The sequence below is a fragment of the Anoplopoma fimbria genome, chromosome 3 (assembly GCF_027596085.1).
Source record: "Anoplopoma fimbria isolate UVic2021 breed Golden Eagle Sablefish chromosome 3, Afim_UVic_2022, whole genome shotgun sequence".
Taxonomy (NCBI): Eukaryota; Metazoa; Chordata; class Actinopteri; order Perciformes; family Anoplopomatidae; genus Anoplopoma; species Anoplopoma fimbria.
In genome coordinates, this window is record NC_072451.1 from 12,914,317 (window position 1) to 12,936,395 (window position 22,079).

General features: G+C 40.3%; 1 protein-coding gene across 1 annotated transcript; it reads right to left on the reverse strand.

The window, feature by feature from the left end:
- Positions 1-351: 351 nt before the first annotated feature.
- On the reverse strand, positions 352-21,330 carry lrrc40 (leucine rich repeat containing 40). Its single transcript, XM_054596523.1, has 15 exons — positions 21,041-21,330; positions 19,771-19,952; positions 19,229-19,302; positions 13,177-13,306; positions 12,936-13,059; positions 9,910-10,049; positions 9,380-9,552; positions 8,984-9,074; positions 6,961-7,006; positions 5,589-5,691; positions 5,300-5,407; positions 5,027-5,137; positions 4,389-4,466; positions 1,382-1,567; positions 352-1,065 (listed from the first exon to the last, which is right to left on the reverse strand). Exons 1-15 carry the CDS (start codon positions 21,183-21,185, stop codon positions 960-962), a joined length of 1,797 nt encoding a protein of 598 aa, XP_054452498.1. The 5' UTR covers positions 21,186-21,330; the 3' UTR covers positions 352-959.
- Positions 21,331-22,079: the final 749 nt, after the last annotated feature.

Sequence of the window (22,079 nt, forward strand, 5' to 3'; positions counted from 1 at the left end):
TGGTGTTCAATCGCCTCTTCAAGAAGTACTACCCTGAGCCTTCCTCGTAGCACTTATTGCATTCGTATTAGTTGTTGCACGTATTGTATTCGTATCAGTTCGCTGCACTTATTGTATTCGTATTAGTCTGTTGCAATTATTGTTTTCATAGTAATTTGCCTCTGCACTATACTTTTGCTCTGGTTTATGCTTTAAGATGCTCGTTTAAGAAAGGAGATGCACTTATGACTTCTGGTGACTAGTAATTCTCTTGAATACCTATGTTGAATACACTTCCTGTAAGTCGCTTTGGATAAAAGCGTCTGCTAAATGAATGTAATGTAATGTAATCTTTATTTTGGGCATTTTTATTATTGTGAGCCCGTTAAGCACACCACATGAAGGTTGAACTGGATTCCTAATACAATGCCTCTAAATGTTAATACATTTTGAATAAGAGACATAAAAGGGTCAGATAAAGGCCAAAATATAACTCTATAAGCTTTTATCATGCAAAATCTACAATGCTCAATTTGGAAGAGACATGTTTTTAATTTTCTTCTTTCAAGGCTTGATTATTTTTATTAATCATTTCTGCTTATTATTTTCTCTATAAATTAATGGTTTTGTCAATAAAATATCAGAAAAACAGTAAAATATGCCCATTATAATTTCCCAGACCAGAAGTCTCCTATACTGCTCATTTTCAGTCAAACATGTAGGCATCAGTTTGAATCAGATTGTCCAGAAATGTTCATGACATTCAACACATCCATCTAACACAAACCAGATCAACTTCAGAGGGAAACTTTGGCAACAGGTTCACTTCTCAAAGCTGACCATGTGATGCTGTGGAATTTGCATAGCAAACTTGTGTAACATCAGGATAAAGAACAATCAGGTGGTTTGTTTTAATGCATTTAAACATCAACATTGGTATAAAAGATTTGTGGTGAAGCTATCTGGGCTGAGGTCGGGGGTCATGTAGGTATGCGGCTGCGGAGGTACTCCAACACTGCATCTGTTCCTTTGGCCACGATGGTTGCTCTGGGTGTGCGGAAAGGATTCCCCTCCAGACTGAGACACCTGACAAAGAATTCAGGTCTTTCAATTATTCAACTCAAAATATAAAGATAATTTGAAAACCTAACCACAATGAAGAACTACATTAAGACACACTGTGCTTTGAGTAGGGACTGAAAACAGAGCTGAATAACTTAAGAAGCTATCAAGAGGCAATGTGGACAAATGTCATGATCATAGTATGACTCCTACGGTGCATCAGTTTAATTACTGACCAGCAAAGTCAGTGGAGACGGCTGGTGGTGGTGTGCTGCAGTGAGAAGCTCAGACACTAACATGTTGGGACAACGGACTGCAGTGTGAAGACTGTGCTCCATACCTGAGGCTGGCACACAGGCCCAGTTCAGGGGGGATGTTCTGAAGGTCGTTGTTTGACAGATCCAGTGTCGACAGATGAATCAACTTTATCAGGCGATGAGGGTCCACCTCGTTCACCTGGTTGTTACCAAGCAAAACTGTCTCCAAGGTAACTATCCGATAAAGGACTTCAGGGAAGGCCTTGAACCTGTGATCAGAAAAAACACAAAGAACAAACTGTAGGAGACTCACTTTACGTCTAGCTAGCTCAGCGAATGCTGCTCCGCTCCCTGACCCAGAAACCCACTGAGGTCCGCCATTCAGAGGAGACAAGATGCAGGGAGGCACCCTGAAGAGAGAGGAGGCTCCTGACGGAGCTCTATTCATATAGCACCATTCATACACAGTGCTTTACAGGTGAGCAGATAAAATAATATAATATGTGCACAGATTGTAAAGCCCTCTGAGGCAAATTTGTAATTTGTGATTCTGGGCTATACAAAATAAACTGAATTGAATTGAATTGAATTATAGATACAAAAATGTACTAAACAAGAAAGAGTGCTTTAGATTAGCATAAAGAACACAGATTGTAAGCAGGGTGCATTCTTTCAGTAAGCATCAGAGTTCAAGTTTTTAGTCTAGATTTGAAGGTTGCTACAGTTGGTGCACCTTTGATACAATCAGGAAGTTGGTTCCAGAGCGAGCAGCAAGGTTTTTCACAGTGCCCTTTGTGTCTCTATTTTTCTACCAAATGTGATTATTTCGGTTTTGTCCTTATTCAGCCAAAGACACTTTTGAGACATCCAGCGGTTAATTTGTTCTATGCATCAATAGAGGGATTCTAGGGGACCAAAGTCTTTAGTAAATAGGGATGTCGAAGCTTTAATAATAAATGGTACATTTTGAAACAAACGAATGGTAGGTTTGTAATGGGCTGGTAGTGTTTCCTTGCGGAAGCATTATTCTTTTTGAGTGGGGGCTTTATAACAGCTTTTTTCAGAGATACTAGCATTTACGATTTTGAGCATGTCTGCTGCCAAAAGGTGAAAAACAGAAAAAGTTGCAGAGAATCTAAGCAGCATGTGGAAGAGTTTAGATTGTGTGGACTAGGAGTTTGTATTTCCACCATTTTTGTTTTTACAGTTGGATTTTGATTCTCCAAGTGCTTTAAAAGAATACAGTATTGATAAAATGAAAAAAAACAATATTAAAAAAACCCTAAAACATTACTAACTTTTAATAAAACCGATTTTAAACCCACAAAAAAAAAGTATAAAGACAAAATGTGGGGTGGCTGTGGCAGACGAGGTAGAGCGCTCGTCCCGTAACCACAAGGTTGGTGGTTCGAACCCCAACATGCCGAGGTGTCCTTGAGCGAGACACCTAACCCCCACTGCTCCTCCGGGATGGGTTAAATGCAAGAGAATTGTAATTTCCCCATTGTGGGACTAATAAAGGCTTAATTATTATTATTATTATTATTACAAAGGCTCATTTGAATATTAGAGTCAACTTCAACTGATTTTTAAAGTAATAAACAGAGACCCCCTATTAAAACGAGGGGGTCAGTAAATTAAGATGCAATAAAACAGATATGAACTACCAACTTTCATCTGCAGCGAGCTGATAGAAAGCTATTGAATAACTTTCCCTTCTCCCAGATTGTATTCTCCTGCAGGTGGATGTTGCCATCCAACTTCGAGTAGGCAGAAACAGCCACATTGTTGATCAAATCTTTGGCTGATGCTAAGAGACAACTATTTTGTGTTTTTTTTCTCTCTCTCTCTCTCTCTCTCTCTCTCTCATATCATGGAGTGACACATGGTGGGAGAGCAGGTCCATATCTTTTTGATGGATTATCAAATCTAAAATGCTCAGGTTAAATTTTACTTTACTTTTTTCACACATATCGACATGAGCATTAGGCAGGTTGGAATTCTGCTACTTGGTTCTCTTGATCTTGTTCTTAGCATAGCTTCAGTTATGCGAGTATGATGTGAATATGATGCCATATTGCATTTGGATGCAGATCATTTTGGTTATGACACTAGAATTGTTCTTACTAGGAGGACATGACAAATGCTCTTTCAACCATTAATGGGGCTACAAGCAAAACCATTGAAGACTTAACCAATCCACTGCTACTGAAGAGAGAACAAGACCCTTTAAGAAACTAGACACTCTCTCCACAGAGACTTGCATGAACTGCATATCTCTGAACCGAGGAGAAGGCAGGGGTGCAGAACTATCCTGGACCTGAGCCCCAGGATAGCAAAAGGTTTCTGTGCTAGGACAATTAACGCGCCGGACCGTGGATGAGCCCACAATGAGACAGGAGGGAGACGTCTCCGTCTCGAGGTCCTATTGTCGCTAAGGGAACCACAGTCCTAAAATGCACACTGATACTCCGCCTGATTTGCCGCCTGGACGGATGATCCCTGGAGGGCTCCATGTCCACATGGATGTAACTATGTGGACTTGGTTAGGACAAGTTAGAAGCACAAGGCTGTTTTAGTTTATCCGATAGTCTGCAGATGACTTTTTGGAGGTTAGTGATACTCCTGTTTGTTTTCTGTAGTAGGCAACAGTCAATAAAAGGCATGCTAAGGAATGTTTGACCCAAATCAGGAAAAGCCAATAGAAACCACTATTGAAATCGACTACAAATATACGTTCCAAATTTCTATTTCATGGGTACTCAGCAGGTACTCAAAATGTAATGAAAGAAAAGTGGTATCATTGCATCTTTAGTGTTGTCCCTCTGTATGGTAACAATCAGTGATTTGTTTAGTACAATTATGAGCAAAGATAACTAAACAGAGCTGTAATAAACAGATATTAATTATCCATGTAGTATACACACCATCCCTCGTTGATTATGCTGAGGGACACCTAAGACAGCCCATCGATGCTCATTTTGAAACACTGATAAATGAAACTGCAGAAGCCAACGTGTGTGTTCTTTGATGAACTTCAGTTCCACTAAATGTGTTTGGAGTCGGAGTGGTTCTGAATCAGTGAGTTACCTGTTGTAATTGAGGATAATGGAGCATAGTTTAGTTAAATTCTTCATTTCAGATGGTAAATCCTTCAGCTGGTTATTCCTGAAAGAAGAAGAGGCAAGACACAGGTGGTTCTATATCAAAATCCTGTTTTCACATATGGGATCTCAAATACTGTTAAAGTATTGGCTTTTTAATTGAAGCCTCCTATGTCTAAATGTTTGGTAAACAGATGGAGGACAGTGGTGATTGCTTAACTACCGATTATCATGACAATCATGTCACCCTAACTTCCCTTCACTAACTTGTCCAATCAACTCTGTAGTCAGCATCTATTAGACAATATAAAATTCTGTTGCCTGTTCTATACAATGCGACAGTTAGAAAGAACAGAACATTAGGTCGGGACTCATTTCATTCTTACATGCTCCATGTTAAGTATATTTCAAGGACCCTTGAATCATGCCTTCATGTTCTGATGATTACTGTGGTGTCAGCATTTCCAATATGAAAATTTGCAGCTTTCTAAACTTAATATCTTTGGGTTGCAACAATTGAACCAAAAAAGACATTTGACCGTGTCACCTTGGACAATCATCATCCATGTACGTTCAGTGGAAGAATACATTTTATACAATGCCAACAAGCTTTCTAGACTGTACCTGAGGTCGATGTGCATCAGCTGCAGGAACTTGCAGACGTCAGGAGAACAACAGGTCAGTCTGTTGAAACCCAGATTGATATCTGACAGTGAGGTTAAGAGCTCCACCAGTCTGCACACACAGCACACACATCAGGTTAGTCATCTCTGTGCAATACAATACTTTGAGCTCCATCACGCAGTGATGATGTCAGCACCACCTGCGCTTTTGTGTGTGTGTGTGTGTGTGTGTGTGTGTGTGTGTGTGTGTGTGTGTGTGTGTGTGTGTGTGTACCTGGGAGGAATGGAGGTCAGCTGGTTCTTGCTAAAGTTAACCGTGGTAATACTTTGATCTGCTGCAGCATCAAACAGCTCATCTGGAATATTACCTGCCTGCTTCTCACTAAACACAGAAAACACAACTCTGAATGGATAAGTATCCAGTTGCATTGCTTATATATGCATTATTTTCATTTTGATCAGTCATGACAACACTGTAGTCACAACACTAACAAGTACATAACTAACAAGTGTGTATCGCCAAACTCCGATGAAAAAGGTTAACACATGAGTGTATCACTAACCTGTACACCAATGACTTGAGAGTTGTAATGTTGTGAACATTGACTCTGGCCTGGCTTGGTAAGGTCATAGCTGTCTGTTCTTCATGTGCTCTCTCAGGATCCTCTGCAACACACACAAGCACAGAAAATAAAAGGTTACATGGAACATTTAGGCTTTCACTCTGCTTTGCTGTTGATTTGGTTAAATGGGTGCAAAATGCAATTACCTAATCCAATATAGTCTCTTAATTCTGCAGTACTCTGAATCATGATTTAACAATCTTTTCTATTTATAACCTCTGCAATATTTGATGAATTGAAGGAATGTAATTTGTGTTCAGGTGGATTTGGTTGCAGCCAGCATGGAGCACATCAGGATCAGGTCAGCTGGTGTATTCTAACTGGGTGGAGAACAAAGATCTGAACAGCCCTCACTACTTGTGCCAGAGGTCCACTTACTAATTTTTTTATGAACTTTAAATTGCATCTCAGTTTCAGTGTAGAACTTGAGTGTCATTGGAGAGATGGTAACCCGTTTATGTTCAGAGATGGGGTGCTATTCCTAACCACTTTTTGTGATCTAAAAGGAGAATTCAACCACGGTGCTTAGAGGATCCGACTCCACGTCCACTAAACTACGTCATTATAATGCAACGGTGGATGTCACGGATGTAGGTCTGCCAATACAAAGCTACAACAAAGAAGAACTATAAAGCGCACGTCTCAAATATGTCCTCATGAAAACTAAAGCGTTGTAGTATGCAGGCTTTATAAGGAGCTCCTTCAGTGACAAGCTGCTTCACTCCTGCTGTGTGAAGGAGAGAAACCGGAGCTCCTTCCTGCTGCTGTCACACTTAATAATCAGCACTGCGTCAGTAGAAACTGATATTTCGCTCATGTAGAATATAAATTAAACTGATCAATATCAATATTTCCTTTGTGTCATAATGTAGATTCGACAGTTTGGTTATATTTAGCTGTTTAACAGTTTAATAATGTATCAAAGACCTCGCTTGTTTATCTTTACTGATGCTTCTTGTTATTGAGAATGAGAATTTGTTCATTGAAAGTTGCCTTTATTATTATATCTGTACGTCATTGTACGTGTACGTCCCCCTACAACTGTCGTCAGTGGTGTCGAGAAATTTGAGTGTGGTTCTCTCCCCACCCCTGTCACCCCTGAGGGCCAACCGCTTTGCACCTCTCCCATGCAGCGACCTTGAGATGCGGTTAGAAGCTCAGAAAAATCTAGCTAGTACCTTGATCACCAATTTGTCACCTTTGCTGAAACAAGTAGAATTTTTTTTAGACTTTTTGTCTGACATGTCTCATGAACACGCATTTGTTTAAATGGTGAAAACTGTTTTAGGTCAGCACAAAAAGTGAAATGTACCTTTAATTCTTCCTCTTAGATATTTCAGAAGCTCATTGGTTCCTTTCTGTGAGGAGGACAACAGAGGAATATTAATATACAAGTGTATGTTCTTGTGAACATAACCAGCTGGTACATAAACACAGAACATCTGTAAACCCACAACTGCAACAGCTCTAGTACTTTTATCCCAAGATGTTTGCAGTGAACAATGTATGACTGCATTAATGTGCATTTTAAGATGGTAACTTTTCTTATAAATGAGCAATCTCTGGTGACACAGACACCTTCTGGTTAACAGACACCGTGTCACTTTCTTAACTTTGGGCACAAGCTTATTGTCCCTGCTACTTGAATACTGCAACAATCTATTGTGCTTTATATTTGTACTCCATTTAGATAAATTTGTCAAGATTTTTTAAATTAAATTTAACATTAACATTTTGATATGTATTACACTTGTAGTAAAGTACAGGGATTTAAACACAAGTATGGTGAAAAAGAGGATTCAGAAAAATCATTGTGACAGTGAAATATCATATCGTCGTGAGAAAAAGTAGCCAGCTAGAGTCAGAGAAAGATTTTGGCCAAAGACCAAATTTGTAAGTTAACCATGTGTTGTTAGCTAGCTTGCATGTTTAGATTATTAGTCCATTATGCTCACTTTTTTGAGTTATGATGCCAGAAGCTACACTTTAAGAGAATATCGTTGGCAATTGACAGCAGTTGGGGGAAAATGAGCATCGTAGTATAAAATATATGGGCCTCATTTACAAATAGTGCATCTGCAAAAATCTATGCTTAAACTGAGTTTACGAACGTTTAACGCACAAATAAGGGATTCGACTGCAATTTAGAACGGCCTCAGACCATTATATAAGTGAATGTAAAGGCCCGGCCGGCTGTCTCAATGCACACACTTTTAAATGAATGCATGTCATCTTAAATACGCAATCATTAAAAAAGTATTTAGGAGAAAACTGTATTTTAAACCATTAGTTTACAAATGAAATTAACGCCTTTTCATCCTCATCAATTATTGTCATTAATAAATTATAATATATAATTCAAAGCTTCTATTAAGGTTTTTGAATAAGGTCTGTTATATTTTAGGACACTATGATCACCCCTGAGATTCCCCGTATTTTGCAAACTGCTAATATTAGTGTAACCTGATCTTTATCTGCAACTGTGCAGAAGTACAAACATGCAAAAAAATATTTCAAATGTTGATTTGGAATTCAAATGTCAAGGTTGTGAATGAAGCTTCTCAGTATTCAGTATAATCCTAATACAATAATGAAATAAATGACCTCCCGTTGACAAAGTCCTTGCTGGATGTCATCTCTTCACCCTCATTTCCTTGAACATGTCCTACTTATGGATGTTAGTGTCTCATCTCAGGCTGAAAGGTCAGATGGTCCTTGTCCCCTTTGAATAAACTTAAATACCAAACAGTTTCTTTTTTAAACCTGAACCTATACTGGAGCCCATGGGAGTGAACGTCCTTGGCTCCATGTTGCCACGGATTTTTAAAGCAGCCAGCATCGCTGTAATCTACGCCAACCCCTGCTTGAAAAGCATTACTATACAAAACTAGATGCTGGCCGAGAGCCCCGAGAAATCATGTCAGTGACGGGGCGTAAACGTGAATCGTCCCTTTAATCCTACTGGTACCCAAACTAAAGCCAGAGAAGATGCTGCACAATTAATGGTGATGTCCAGATAAATACTATTAACTACTTTGTGTCTGTGTGTTGCTTGGCAACTGTTCTGCTTAGTGTAGAACATATGCTTGGCAGAAGAATGATCATTTGTGTGTTAATATGTAGTAAGCATTTTATAAAAGCGGTGATTTACAGTGATTTAACATGTAAGGTCAGTTGTTATGCACCCAACTCAACACTGTGCCTTACATTGACCATTAAATGTTGTAAATTTGCTGTAAATCCCAGTCTCTCGTGGGTTGTTGCAAAATTCCAGTTTACTGATACTGTGATTTCAGAACTAGCACTGCATTATCGCCTCTCTGTGGGTTACCTACAGTGAGCAGGTCTCTCCTGATTCCTCTCAGAGGGTTTCCCTCCAACAGTAACACCTTCAGATCGGGCAGCAGACTGAGAGATGCTGGAAGACTGACAAAAACATAAAATACTTGAAAGCCAGGAGATGACAGTGTACTGACAGCACATACTGCTAAATATAGAAGGCTAGGCTGCTAACCTTTGATCTGGGTCACTCCACAGTGTTGGCTTACACCATCACACGGAAATTATTTAGGATAATATCACATAATATAAATAGTGTAGGAGTACATGTAAACAATGTTTTCCAACGGCAGAGAGTAGTGGTCAGATTTGTTACTGACTAGATATTTCAATCATGAGAGTTTGGCTCATGGGCACAAACAGTAACTGTTGTCATGATGCCAGTGACCTACGTGGTGATGTCATTGTTGGTGAGGTCGAGTCGTGTGAGCGTTCTCAGTAAGGTGATCTGCTCAGGGAGGATTTTGATCTTGTTGTCTCGGAGTTCTAGAAGAGAGATGGCTGTCAGGCAGTCCAGCTGCTCCGTCTCCAACTGCTCAATGTGGTTGTTCCCCACATACAACTCCTACACTCACAAGGTCACACACAGACACGAGATCACACACACGAGATCTCTCACAACACACACGCACACACACACACGAGGCTATGTTTTGACATTGACATCCCTAAAGTAGTTAAATGGCCATATCAATAGTCAATACTCAATTACGATTATGCATCGCAAGCAAAATAAATACAAAATAAACACGTCTCATACATTAAACAAATCATATTTGAAAGGCGACTTTCTTTATTAGAAATGACTCATAATGCCCTTACCCTTATGTAACAAACTAAAATGTACTGTACTTTATTATCAGTTTGCTGCTATACCACAAATGAGCTTTATAATTGGGGAAACTCATGTTGCTACGGTTACCTTAAGCGCTGGTGCAGGAAGCTTTGGGAGAAGGCGGAGCTTGTTGTGTCTGAGGTATAGCTGCTCAAGAGAAAGCATCTCTGATAGGCTGGCAGGAATGTCAGTCAGCTGGTTATTGCTGCAGTCCAACAGCTTAACATCTGTGAGATCAAGTCAGAACTCAAATATTAAATGTGTAAATATACATACACACATTTAGTAGCACTAATTCCACCACGTCATTCTAACAATTTCTCTTTTAAACACAAATACTGTTGTGTTGAAAATTACTGTCGAATACTATCACTCTCAAAATATTTCCAACACTTCTTTTAATTTTTGCAATTGCTGTTAAATTACTGATGAATTGAAACTCAAGACCTTCTGCAGTGCCTGAACAAAACTGTTCATATACTAAGGATGTCACGATATGAGATTTTGATATTACATTTATTGTCAGAGGACATATCCCGGTTTCATGTTTATTTATCAGAATATTTCTAATTTAAAAAAAGAACTACAGCATTAATTATCATCATCAACTATGTTGACACATCGGCTATCTCAAAGAGTTGGTTAGCATACCTAAAGTGTTGGACCCCTTCTACACTCAGTTTTTGACAGCACACTTTACAAATTGGATAACCATCTTGTACAACAACTCTCTGATCATTTGCTAAATCAGAGGTTAAGTACATTGTGCTGATAATGCCTCTCACTTGTAGTAAACATTTGACTGCAGGACTTCTACTGTGCAGTATTAATAGTTTAATACCAATGGTAAATAGTTTTACTTTAGAAAGAAAGGTTTGAGTAATTATTTAGAGAAAGGGTGAGAAGTAAAGCAAGATGGCGTTCGCCAAATGGTCAAATTATAAGTTTGGCCAAAACATAGGATACTTGAGTGGCAGTGGGAAAGCGCTGCTGTTTCGGAAGGATATCTTCTCGTTGACTCCAGGAAAGTGAAGAAAAGTTGGTTTGTAACGTTATCCAGCATCAATGTAGCTTTAGAATGCTTTATCAAGCATCCATGTAGCATTAGCAGGCTTTAGCAAACATCAAGCATCCATGTAGCACTGGAAGGCTCTATCCAGCATCCATGCAGCGTTAGCAGGCTTTATCAAACATCCATGTAGGGTTAGCAGGTTTGATCCAGCATTCATGTAGCGTTAACAGGCTCTATCCAATTTCCATGTAGCGTTAGCAGGCTTTATCCTGTATCCATGTAGCGTTAGCAGGTTTTATTCAGCATCAATGTAGCGTTAGCAGGTTTTATCCAGCATCAATGTAGCGTTAGCAGGCTTTATCTAGCAGCCACAGTGAACTGCAGTCATTCAGCTGCTGACTGGCGGCTGCAGACCAAATGCTGGAATTCAGAGCCCTGAAGCTCCGCCCCCGCTGCTAGACAGAGGCTGTGTGTTTATGCATACAACGTTTAATAATATTAACACTTCATAATAGCACTTCATGGGGTTCTCATCAATACAACCGCCAAGTGAGAAATAGATAACAAACGGTTCTCAAGATATGTGAAGAACAGACAGACAGACAGACAACAAGACACCTTACATTGTAGTTAGACAGACAGAAAGACACCTTACAATAAACTTGTATCCAGGTGTGAAGGGCAGCCATGTAAAGAAGCAAAAGAGATGACACGCAGTGGAGCCGGTCTTACTTTTAAGCTGAGCGAGACTGGCAGGAAGACAGCTGAGCAGTCTTTATCCAGCATCCATGTAGCATTAGCAGGCTCTTTCCAGCATCCATATAGCGTTAGCAGCCTTTATTCACCACCCATGTAGCATTAGTAGTCTTATCCAGCATCCATGTAGCGTTAATAGGTTTTATCCAGCATCCATGTAGCATAAGCAGGCTTTATCCAGCATCCATGCAGCATCAGCAGGCTTTATCCAAACATCCAGCATCCATGTAGCGTTATCAGGCATTATCTAGCATCCATGTAGTGTTAGCAGGCTCTATCTAGCATCCATAAGATATGATAAGATAAGATAATCCTTTATTAGTCCCGCAGCGGGTAGAGTTAGCAGGTTTGATCCAGCATTCATGTAACATTATCAGGCTTTATACAGCATCCTTGTAGCCTAAGCAAGCTCTATCTAGCATCCGTGTAAAGTTAGCAGGCTTTATCTAAATGGTAAATGGACTTGTACAGCGCTTTTCTAGTCTTCCGACCACTCAAATCGCTTTTACATTACATATCAGTCACCCATTCATACACAGATGACAGGGGCTACCTGCACATCAGGACTCTAAGTCTAAGTCTAACATTCATACAACATCCACACACCGATGGCACAGCCTTCGGAAGCAACTTGGGGTTGGGTGTCTTGCCCAAGGACACATCGACATGGACTGCCAGAGCCAGGGATCGAACCTCAGATCCTCTGATTGGAGGACGACCCTGCTCTCCACTGAGCCACACCATCTCGCATCCATGTAGCGTTAGCAGGCTTTATCCAACCTCCATGTAGCACTAGCAGCCTTTAGCAAGCATCCATGTAGCGTTAGCTGGCTTTATCCAGCATCCATGTAGCGTTAGGAGGTTTTATCCAGCATCCATGTAGCGTTAGGAGGTTTTATCCAGCATCCATGTAGCGTTAGTAGGCTTTTTCTAGCATGCTTGACTACAGAGCCATGAAGCTCCGCCCCCGCTGCTAGACAGAGGCGTGTGTTTATTTATAAAACGTTTATTATAAGTAATACTTCATAATAGCACTTCATGGGGTTCCCAGCAATACAACCGCCAAGTGAGAAATAGATAACATGAACGGTTCTCAAGATATGTGAAGAACAGACGGACAGACATACACCTTACATTGTAGTTAGTCAGAGAGAAAGACACCTTACGTTATTGTTAGTCAGACAGATAGACACCTTGCAATATAATTAGACAGACAAGCAGACAGACACCTAACATTATTTTAAGACAGCTAGACAAACACCTTACATTATAGTTGCTTTTCCAGGTGGGAAGGGCAGCCATGTAAAGAAGCAAAAGAGCTGACACACAGTGGAGCTGGTCTTACTTTTGAGCAGGGCGAGACTGGCAGGCAGACAGCTGAGGTTGTTGTGACACAGGTTCAGTTTCTGCAAACAAGTGAGATGGCCCAGGCTAGAGGGCAGGCCCTTCAGATGGTTGTTGGACAGGTCCTTCAACCAAACACAACAGACATGACACCTCTGTCAGCCATCACTCAACCCAGCAGAAAGAGCCTGAAGAGAGTGTAATACATACATACATAAATAAATACAGGATGTGGTAGTTACCAGCTGGGTCAGGTTCTCCAGTTGTCCCAGTTTGTCTGGCAGGCTCTCCAGCTGGTTCTGCTGGAGGGTGATGCTACAGAGGTTCTTCAGAGTACACACCTCAACTGGCAGTGATGTCAGCTGGTTATGACTGGTCACATAGGAGAGAAAAACACATTATATTCATTATGTTTGTTTTATGTGGTTAGTCCCATCACAGGCCAGACATTTAAACCTGTTGGTGCTGTGGAATAATAAAGAGTGGACAGTAATGCTGTAAGATGTTTCAACACATAGAGAACTTTTTGATTTGATTTGCATTCAGAGAAATATTGTTAAGACATGGCATGATGAAAAGGATTCTTGGTTGTGGTGACTGACACAATTGGGTAAATTAATTCAGGATACAGTATGCGTGTATCAGAGCTTAGCATTGTAGAGTGGTAGAGCACATCCAAAAACCTCTGTAGGTTTGTTGGTGGACCTAAAGAGGAGAGGAGTCAGAGTGCAATTTATTTGTAAATCCACAAGTAATGCTCTTCTTAAGATCCAAGCTTGAAAACACATTAGAGATTGAGGGCATAGATTCACATTCAACAACAAGTCATCTTTAGTGTTTCTTTGTGGTAAAATCTGAAAACAGTGTTACGAGCCAGAGCAGGATTGTCAAATGTAAATATTGTAAACAACTGACTGGTTGTGTGCATTTGAGATATTTACAACTGATACAGCAGCAAGGGTTTGTTAAGGGGGTCCATGGTGGTTCTGTGGGAGCCTCTGATTATAGTGTTAGACAGATCCAACATTACATGTCTTTGCTGGAAAAAGTAAGCGAACCTCTAGGAATTTGAGGTCATTTAAAGGGGGTTGCTGGTGAAAAACATATATATCTGTTTAAAACTTTTTTCTTTTTTTTTTTAACTTGTGTTCAGATTGTGCTGCGACAAGCGCAAGTGGCACAAAGTGATAGGGGGTCTGGGGGCATGGACTAAGGGAACATTTTGCCTACTGGCAACTTTGTAAAAACTATTTTCATTAAAATGATAAACAATGGTTTAAACACTTCAGTATTACACTATACAATCACTGAAAAAACACTATCCTAAAAGGCAACAGGTCACAACTGGCTCTAAAACTCAAAAATGTCTCTTAAGTTCCAGGTACGAGAGGAAACACCCCCCAAAATGCTTTGTCTTCCCCACCAACGCCAAGAATCCTCCATTCACCTCAAATATCAAATAGAAAAGGCAGCATTTTTCCTTTTGTTCTGGTTTATTCAACCAATCATAAAATTGCCTAATCAAATTGTGTGTTTTACAATATCTGATTAGCCGGTTTGGCACTCATTTCAACACTAGTCATTAAATACCAACCAACATGTCTCATTATAATGAAATATAATGCTACAATTTTAATCACATCTAATAGCAGCTTGAAAGCAGCAGGGATACAAAGCTGGGCTCCGGCTTGTTTGATTGTTCTGGTGATCGACTCTCTGTTTGAGGCTATCGATTCTAATATGCGTTAGTGTTTCCAATGTCCCCTAAAACGGTGGTGCAACGCAGACATACCGTCGATCAACTCTCTCTGTGTCGCTCTTGTAGCTGACCAAGAACTTGCTGAGGGTCCTCCTGCTGTACCGTTATATTTGCACTCGCCAAAGTGTGATTCCCTCGCACGCCAATGCTGAGCACCTCTTTCTAAAAGTTTCCTGAATTTAGCAAACTTGGTCCTGCATTACCTGTAAAATCTTTGTTTTTGAGTTTTTGAGTTAGCAGTTAAAAAAAATGCACTATGATGGAATTAAAAAAAATATTTTGAAGGAAATCTATTTGTAGACAAAGGTCTGCCACCCATGGGAGTTACTGGTGTAGCATTGTGGCTGGTAGCAGATTTAATCAATAATAACTAATTAACATCAGGATATCACATGTATGTGTATCTATATGCATAATAAAAAAAATGGATAACATTAATCTCTACATTTCAGCACATTAGTGTCGTGTGTGTGAGACACAAGAAATAGGCAGGGGGAATCGCCTCCCCCTCTGTTGTCCTGTGCTGTGGTTGAGATAAGGTTATATGGCAAGAAACTAAAAGAATTGCTGACAGAGTTAGTTTTATCTTAAGATAGTCCAGGCACAGTGAAGAACAGAGTTCAACCACTAAGTGCCTTTATGGTCGTGAGAGCAGTTCCTAAAGGAAGTTGATAAGTTCAGATTGTCTAATAGACACTTCAGTTTATAATGTCTTGGTGAGTGTACGCTACACGGGGGTCAGGCGTTAAAATCTATGGGATGACAATTTAATATACAATGTATTGCCTAAATAGCGACCTTCTCCCAAACTACTGCTGGCTCTGTGGTGTTTACATTTTAAATCTGATGCCTGCAGTGCATCATAGGAGCATCCACTGAGACGCGTCAAATGAGGTGCATCAATTATCCTTTTCAGTGCTTTGGGCCTTTGTGACGCCCCCGTCTATCTTACAAGAGTAAACAGACTGCCAGATGCAGAGCTCCTGGTCCTTGAGCTCCTGGTCCTGGAGCTCCTAGGAAATATTAGCCCTACTCCAGTGTTGCTCTGGTCTCTCCTTCTCACCTGGAATCATCCCTGCCAGCGTCTTATAATAACTTTTGAATTTTTACTACCAGAGTGTATGCCATTAGGCAAAAGTTTCTACACTAGATGTCTATCTGATAATGCTGTAGCTAAATTTAAAGAAGCGATTTCATCAGGGTTTAATTCACTACCATTGCTCAATATAACAGAGTACTCCTACGCTAACTTTAGTCCGTCTCAGATTGACCATCTTGTCGATAGTGCTGCAGGCTCACTGCGAATGACACTAGACTCTATAGCTCCTCTAAAAAAGAAGCTAATAAAAGAAAGGAGGTTCGCTCCATGGTATAACCCTCAAACCCGCGAATTAAAGCAAACATCGCGAAAACTTGAAAGGATATGGCGTTCCACCAATGTGGATGAAGCGCGGTTAGTCTGGCGAGACAGTCTTAAAATATATAAGAAGGCAATCCGTAATGCTAGAGCAGCCTATTATTCAGCATTAATAGAGAAAAATAAGAACAACCCCAGGGTTCGCTTCAGCACTGTAGCCAGGCTGACAGAGAGTCACAGCTCTTTTGAGCCGTGTATTCCTATAAACCTCAGTAGGAGTGACTTCATGAACTTCTTTAATGATAAGATTCTAACTATTAGAGACAAAATTAATAATATCCTGCCCTCAACCAGTACCGATCGATCCTCAAATACAGTAACCTTAGAAACAGCTGTAGAACCTGAAATATATTTAGATGGCTTTTCACCCATCGACCTTCAACAATTGACTTTAACTATTTCTATGTCTAAACCTTCCACCTGTCTCTTAGACCCGATTCCGACTAGGCTGCTTAACAATTCTTTATTAGAAATGATCAATCTGTATTTACTAACCATGTACCACAGGCCTTCAAACTAGCTGTAATTAAACCTCTTCTTAAGAAACCCACTCTTGATCCAGAGGTGTTGTCTAACTATAGACCTATATCTAACCTTCCGTTCCTCTCTAAGATCCTCGAGAAAGCAGTAGCAAATCAGCTGTGTGACTTTCTGCATAACAATAGTTTATTTGAGGATTTTCAGTGAATCATAGCAGAGACAGCACTGGTGAAAATTACCAATGACCTAATAGTTTCAGACAAAGGACTTGTCTCTGTACTTGTATTGTTAGACCTTAGTGCTGCGTTCAATACCATTGACAATCAAATATTATTACAGAGACTGAAGCATCTAATAGGTATTAAAGGAAACGCACTTAGCTGGTTTAAGTCGTATTTATCAGACCGATCTCAATTTGTATATGTAAACAATGAAACCTTGATGAAAACCAAGGTCAGTCACGGAGTTCCACAAGGGTCTGTTCTTGGACCAATTTTATTCACCTTATATGTGCTTCCTTTAGGGAATATTATCAGAAAATGCTCAATAAACTTTCATTGTTATGCAGATGATACCCAGTTATATCTATCGATTAAGCCAGACGAAACTAACCAGTTCTCTAAACTTCAAGCATGTCTTAAGGACATAAAAACCTGGATGACCTGCAACTTCTTGATGTTAAACTCCGACAAAACTGAAGTTATTCTACTAGGCCCAGATCACCTTCCAAATCAATTATCTAACGATATAGTTTCTCTAGATGGCATTGCTCTGGCATCCAGCACTACTGTTAAGAACCTCTGAGATATCTTTGATCAGGATATGTCTTTTAACTCTTATATAAAACAGATCTCCAGGACAGCCTTTTTTCATTTACGTAACATTGCCAAAATCAGGCAAATCCTGTCTCAAAGCAATGCAGAAAAACTAGTTCATGCATTTGTTACCTCTAGACTAGATTACTGCAATTCATTATTATCAGGCTGCTCAAATAAGTCTCTTAAATCTCTACAGTTGATCCAGAATGCTGCAGCACGTGTTCTAACAAAAACTAAGAAAAGAGATCATATTACGCCAGTATTAGCTTCTCTGCACTGGCTCCCTGTTAAATCAAGAATAGAATTTAAAATTCTTCTACTCACCTACAAAGCTCTAACTGGCCAGGCACCGTCTTGTCTTAAGGAACGTATAGTTCCATATTACCCATCAATGCAGGGTTACTTGTGGTTCTTAGAGTATAGAAAAGTAGGATGGGAGCCAGAACCTTCAGTTATCAGGCTCCTCTTCTGTGGAACCAGGTTCCAGTTTCAGTCCACACTCACTACTTTTAAGAGTAGGCTTAAGACCTTCCTTTTTGATAGCGCTTATAGTTAGGGCTGGTTCAGGTTCGCCTTGGTCCAGCCCCTAGATATGCTGCTATATGCCTAGACAGCCGGGGGACTACCGAGGATACACTGAGCTCCTCTCTCCTCTCCCTCCATCTTTATGTATTAATCTCCTATTCATGCACATTACTGATTTTGCTTCTTCCCCGGAGTCCTTGTGCTTTCTCGCTTCGCAGGTTCCCAGGAATCAGGGTTATATCTGGACTGTCATCGTGCCACCTGCTGTGGCCTTGCTGACACCCACTGCTACTACCACTATTAGTATTAGTCACATTACTATTATTCCCTGTACTATTACGCTTATTGATTTTGCTTCTACCCTTGAGTCTTTGTGCTTTCTCGCCTCGCAGGTTTCCATAAATCGTGGCTGTACCTGGACTGTGGTCGAGCCTCCTGCTGTGGACCTGCTGACACCAACTGCTACTACCATTATTATTATTAGTCACATTACTATTACCTGTACCATTACGCAGATTAGCTTTGCTTCCACCCTGAAGACCTTTTTGCTTTCTCGCCTCGCAGGTTTCCACGAATCGTTGTGATCCCTGGACCGTGGTCGTGCCTCCTTCTGTGACCAGGCTGACACCCACTGCTACTTCGATTATTATTAGTCGTCACATTACTAATACTATTCCCTATATCATTATTTTAATTCCACTATAGTCATTGCTGCTTTTATAAGTAGTCTTAATTTTTTCTTTCAGGGCAGGGTTGTGTAGCCCCAGTTCAGGCCTAGGGGGTCCATGGGAATAAAAGCCCTACTCCTACCTCTCACCTGGACCTCAATCTGCATTGTCTGCCCATTTTGCCTTGGTTTGGTCTTCTTTTGTTTTTGCTGACACCAACACTATTCATTCCCACACCTTCATGTTTAATACTGATGTTACTGACTCACCTACTCCACAAATGTAGCAACCTTTTTACTTTGTAAATTTAAAAAGGTATTTAGTAATCACCCATTTAAGTAACTAAAAGTGATTCACAAAGTAACACACTAGTGTTATGTGATGTAATAGGTCTGTCAGCACAATATCAGTTGCCTCAGCACAACACCTTGACGGAGCAACTCTTCACATTTCCTAACATATTTGTTTTTTAAATAAAAACATTCCCATCACATCATGCCGTAATATTCAATTCAATAGCTTTGTCTGGTCTGCACCACGTGTGTGTGTGTGTGTGTGTGTGTGTGTGTGTGTGTGTGTGTGTGTGTGTGTGTGTGTGTGTGTGTGTGTGTGTGTGTGTGTGTATACCTGAGTCGCAGTTGCTGAAGCTCCTGCAGTTCTCCCAAAGCACTGGGTAAACTGCTCAGCTGGTTGTCATGGAGCTTTAGAGCAAAATTAACATTATAGTTTAACAGGTAGAATAGAATAATATAAATGCAACTGATGTCTCAGTTAAAACTTATTTCATTAGTACCTACAAGGAATCAAGTAGATGCTTTGTTTTGTATCCAAGTTTCAGTACAAAGCAGGTTCTATATTTAGAAAGTTATTGACTTAGGCTTGAACCACATTACAGGAGCTTCGGGTCAATTGTTATTAAAATTGGGTTCCCTTTTAAACCATTTTAGATTTGTTTTCCTTTTCAGTTGAGTTCTCATTTAGTAAGATGATTCTATTCATTTTTTTCTCAAAGCTGTGCTCACTTGACAGAGACTTTTGAATCAGCTCTTACTCCGCTACTAAGAAGCAGGCATAACAACAAGCAAACGGGAACTAGAAGAGGAAGATCGCGACAATAAGTATTATTTGGTGGATGAGTTACTATGTCAGACTGAGTTTATGTTACTTACATCCAGAATAATGAGTCCAGGAAGAAGTCTGATGTCGTCAGACAGTTGTGTGAGCTGATTGGATGAGAGGAAGAGTTTGGTGAGGTCAGTCTGTTCCCACCAGCGATCCGACGCTCCGAAGGAAACATTCTGGTGGAACTCCTCTGGTGTATCAATGTTCAGACGATACACATCCTGAGGGACTGAGGCATTCACTTGTTGATATGATAATACAACACACACACTCTTTTAGCTAGTTAAAGGGAAACTATCAACTCTTTGCTTAGTCTAACCTTTGGTGTAAACGTTAGTATATTCAGGTGCTACATGTAATGGATGTATTCATATTTTACAAAAGAACCCATATTTATCCAGCCAGTCACTACCTGTCAAGAGGGCATTCAAGTGTGAGGTTGGTAAGTTTCAGGCTGAAATAACTGTGATTAAAGGCAAGGGAAACCTCTCCTTGAAAAAAAAGGCATGAAACTAGTTCCATGTGGAAATTTCATTATGCTGCAACAAAATCTACAGCCACAAGCGCTAACATTCGCCCACAAAGGACACTTAGTGGAAACCAAACGACACCTCAGAACCAAGGACTGGCATGGACAGAGCAAAAAGTTCACCACACCGTTCAACACATCATCACACAAAGTGTGAATGAAACAGAAATTCAAGCTGTGATCGAATCTCAAACAGGAGGACGTTTTTGGAGGAAGACCACACATTTGAAAAGATGTTAGGCAAACATGACAAAGGAATACAGAGTACACAGGAGGAAAGCTAGGAGTTGAGGACAGTGAACTGTGTGTGGACACACACGCAGACTAATATCAAACTAATAACACCACTACATCACGCTCAGATTTCAAACATGCCAATGGCCTGACCTCTGGGGGTCAAAGGGTACCAGAGGGACTTGGTGATTTTGTGTTGCAGTGAACTATACATGGAGCATCATGTGGAAATAGGTGTTGATTGTTGAAAAGAGACACTGGTTGTAAGGTGATTGTCAAGTACAATGTATGTTATTAAAAGCAATACAATATGATAATTGCTACTTGGGTAGGTTACAATACAAACTTTGTTTAATTGGATATGTTTTTTCCAAGAAAAGGAGGGATGTCATGTATTGGCATAGATAGGTCACATGTCTAGAGGGAAAACAGTTCAAGGAGAGACAACTCCAAACCGAGGGGGTTCATTAAGGGCTCAAAATGTCTGCTAGAGAGCCCTCGAACACTCGACGATTTGACAGTGAGATTGGGCCCATAAATCCCAGTGCTGTTACCTTCTTTTAGCCCTCGGCCGGACAGGTCGAGCTGGCCGCTCTTTCTGGCTGCCTTCAACAGACCGGAAGGGATTGTAGGCTCCGTCTTCTCCGTCCTGAAGCCCGCTAGAGGATCCACCTGACCCGCTCTATTCGATCGAGACATTGTCCGTGTGTTTAGTGAAATGGTATCAACGTGTTGTTAGTGTTTTACTAAACGAAAAAACTAAACTGTCTTCCACGCGCCAGCAGCAACAATTCTCTTTTGTTCTGTTTTTTTCTTCTTTTTTTTCTTACTCTTCTTCTGGTTTTATGGCGGTTCACATCTAGTTTATTAGCGCATTGCCGCCACCTTCTGTTTTGGCGTGTGAATCAGACAATAGACTTACAATGTATCCCTCAAGAAAAGAGAAAAAAACACATTACACCAGGTTAACCTATATTTTATCCTCCAAGTATTACAATATAGACCTACTATTAAAGCCTAGCCCCTGACAACCACACTTGCACCCGCTTTTCCATCAAATCCTACAAAAGACCCCTGTGTAAAGCTAATAGTACCCTAACCTGTGATCTCTCGTCCATGCTCAGTACTCCTTTTAATGTGCGTCCTTCAGATTATTATTCATCATCTCCCTACAACTGAAAACTATGTGCTCAACTGACCTTCACATCCCTCACACACAACCCTGTCTGTTTTTTCTTTATAATTTTTAATGTTTTGTTTAGTGCACAGTGCCCCAACATACACTGTTTAATCTGTCCTGTTCCACTACCTACCATGGTAACTTTCACACTCCTTGAATATGATATAGAGGTCTCCTTTGTCCCACTTTTCCGGCCATTTGGTCGATTTTTTCCCCCAAAATCTGACACTCGACTTCTGCTTTGCTAATACTAATTTGATTATCTAAATTGCCTTCCTTTAAAGCAGTCTTTGACATCTCATCCACCCTCTCATTCCCTCTCAACCTTAAATGCGCTGTAACCCACTGGCATTTCACCTGACCTCCCTTATTTGTTAATCTTGTGGCTAACTGAAGGACTTCAGATAACATAA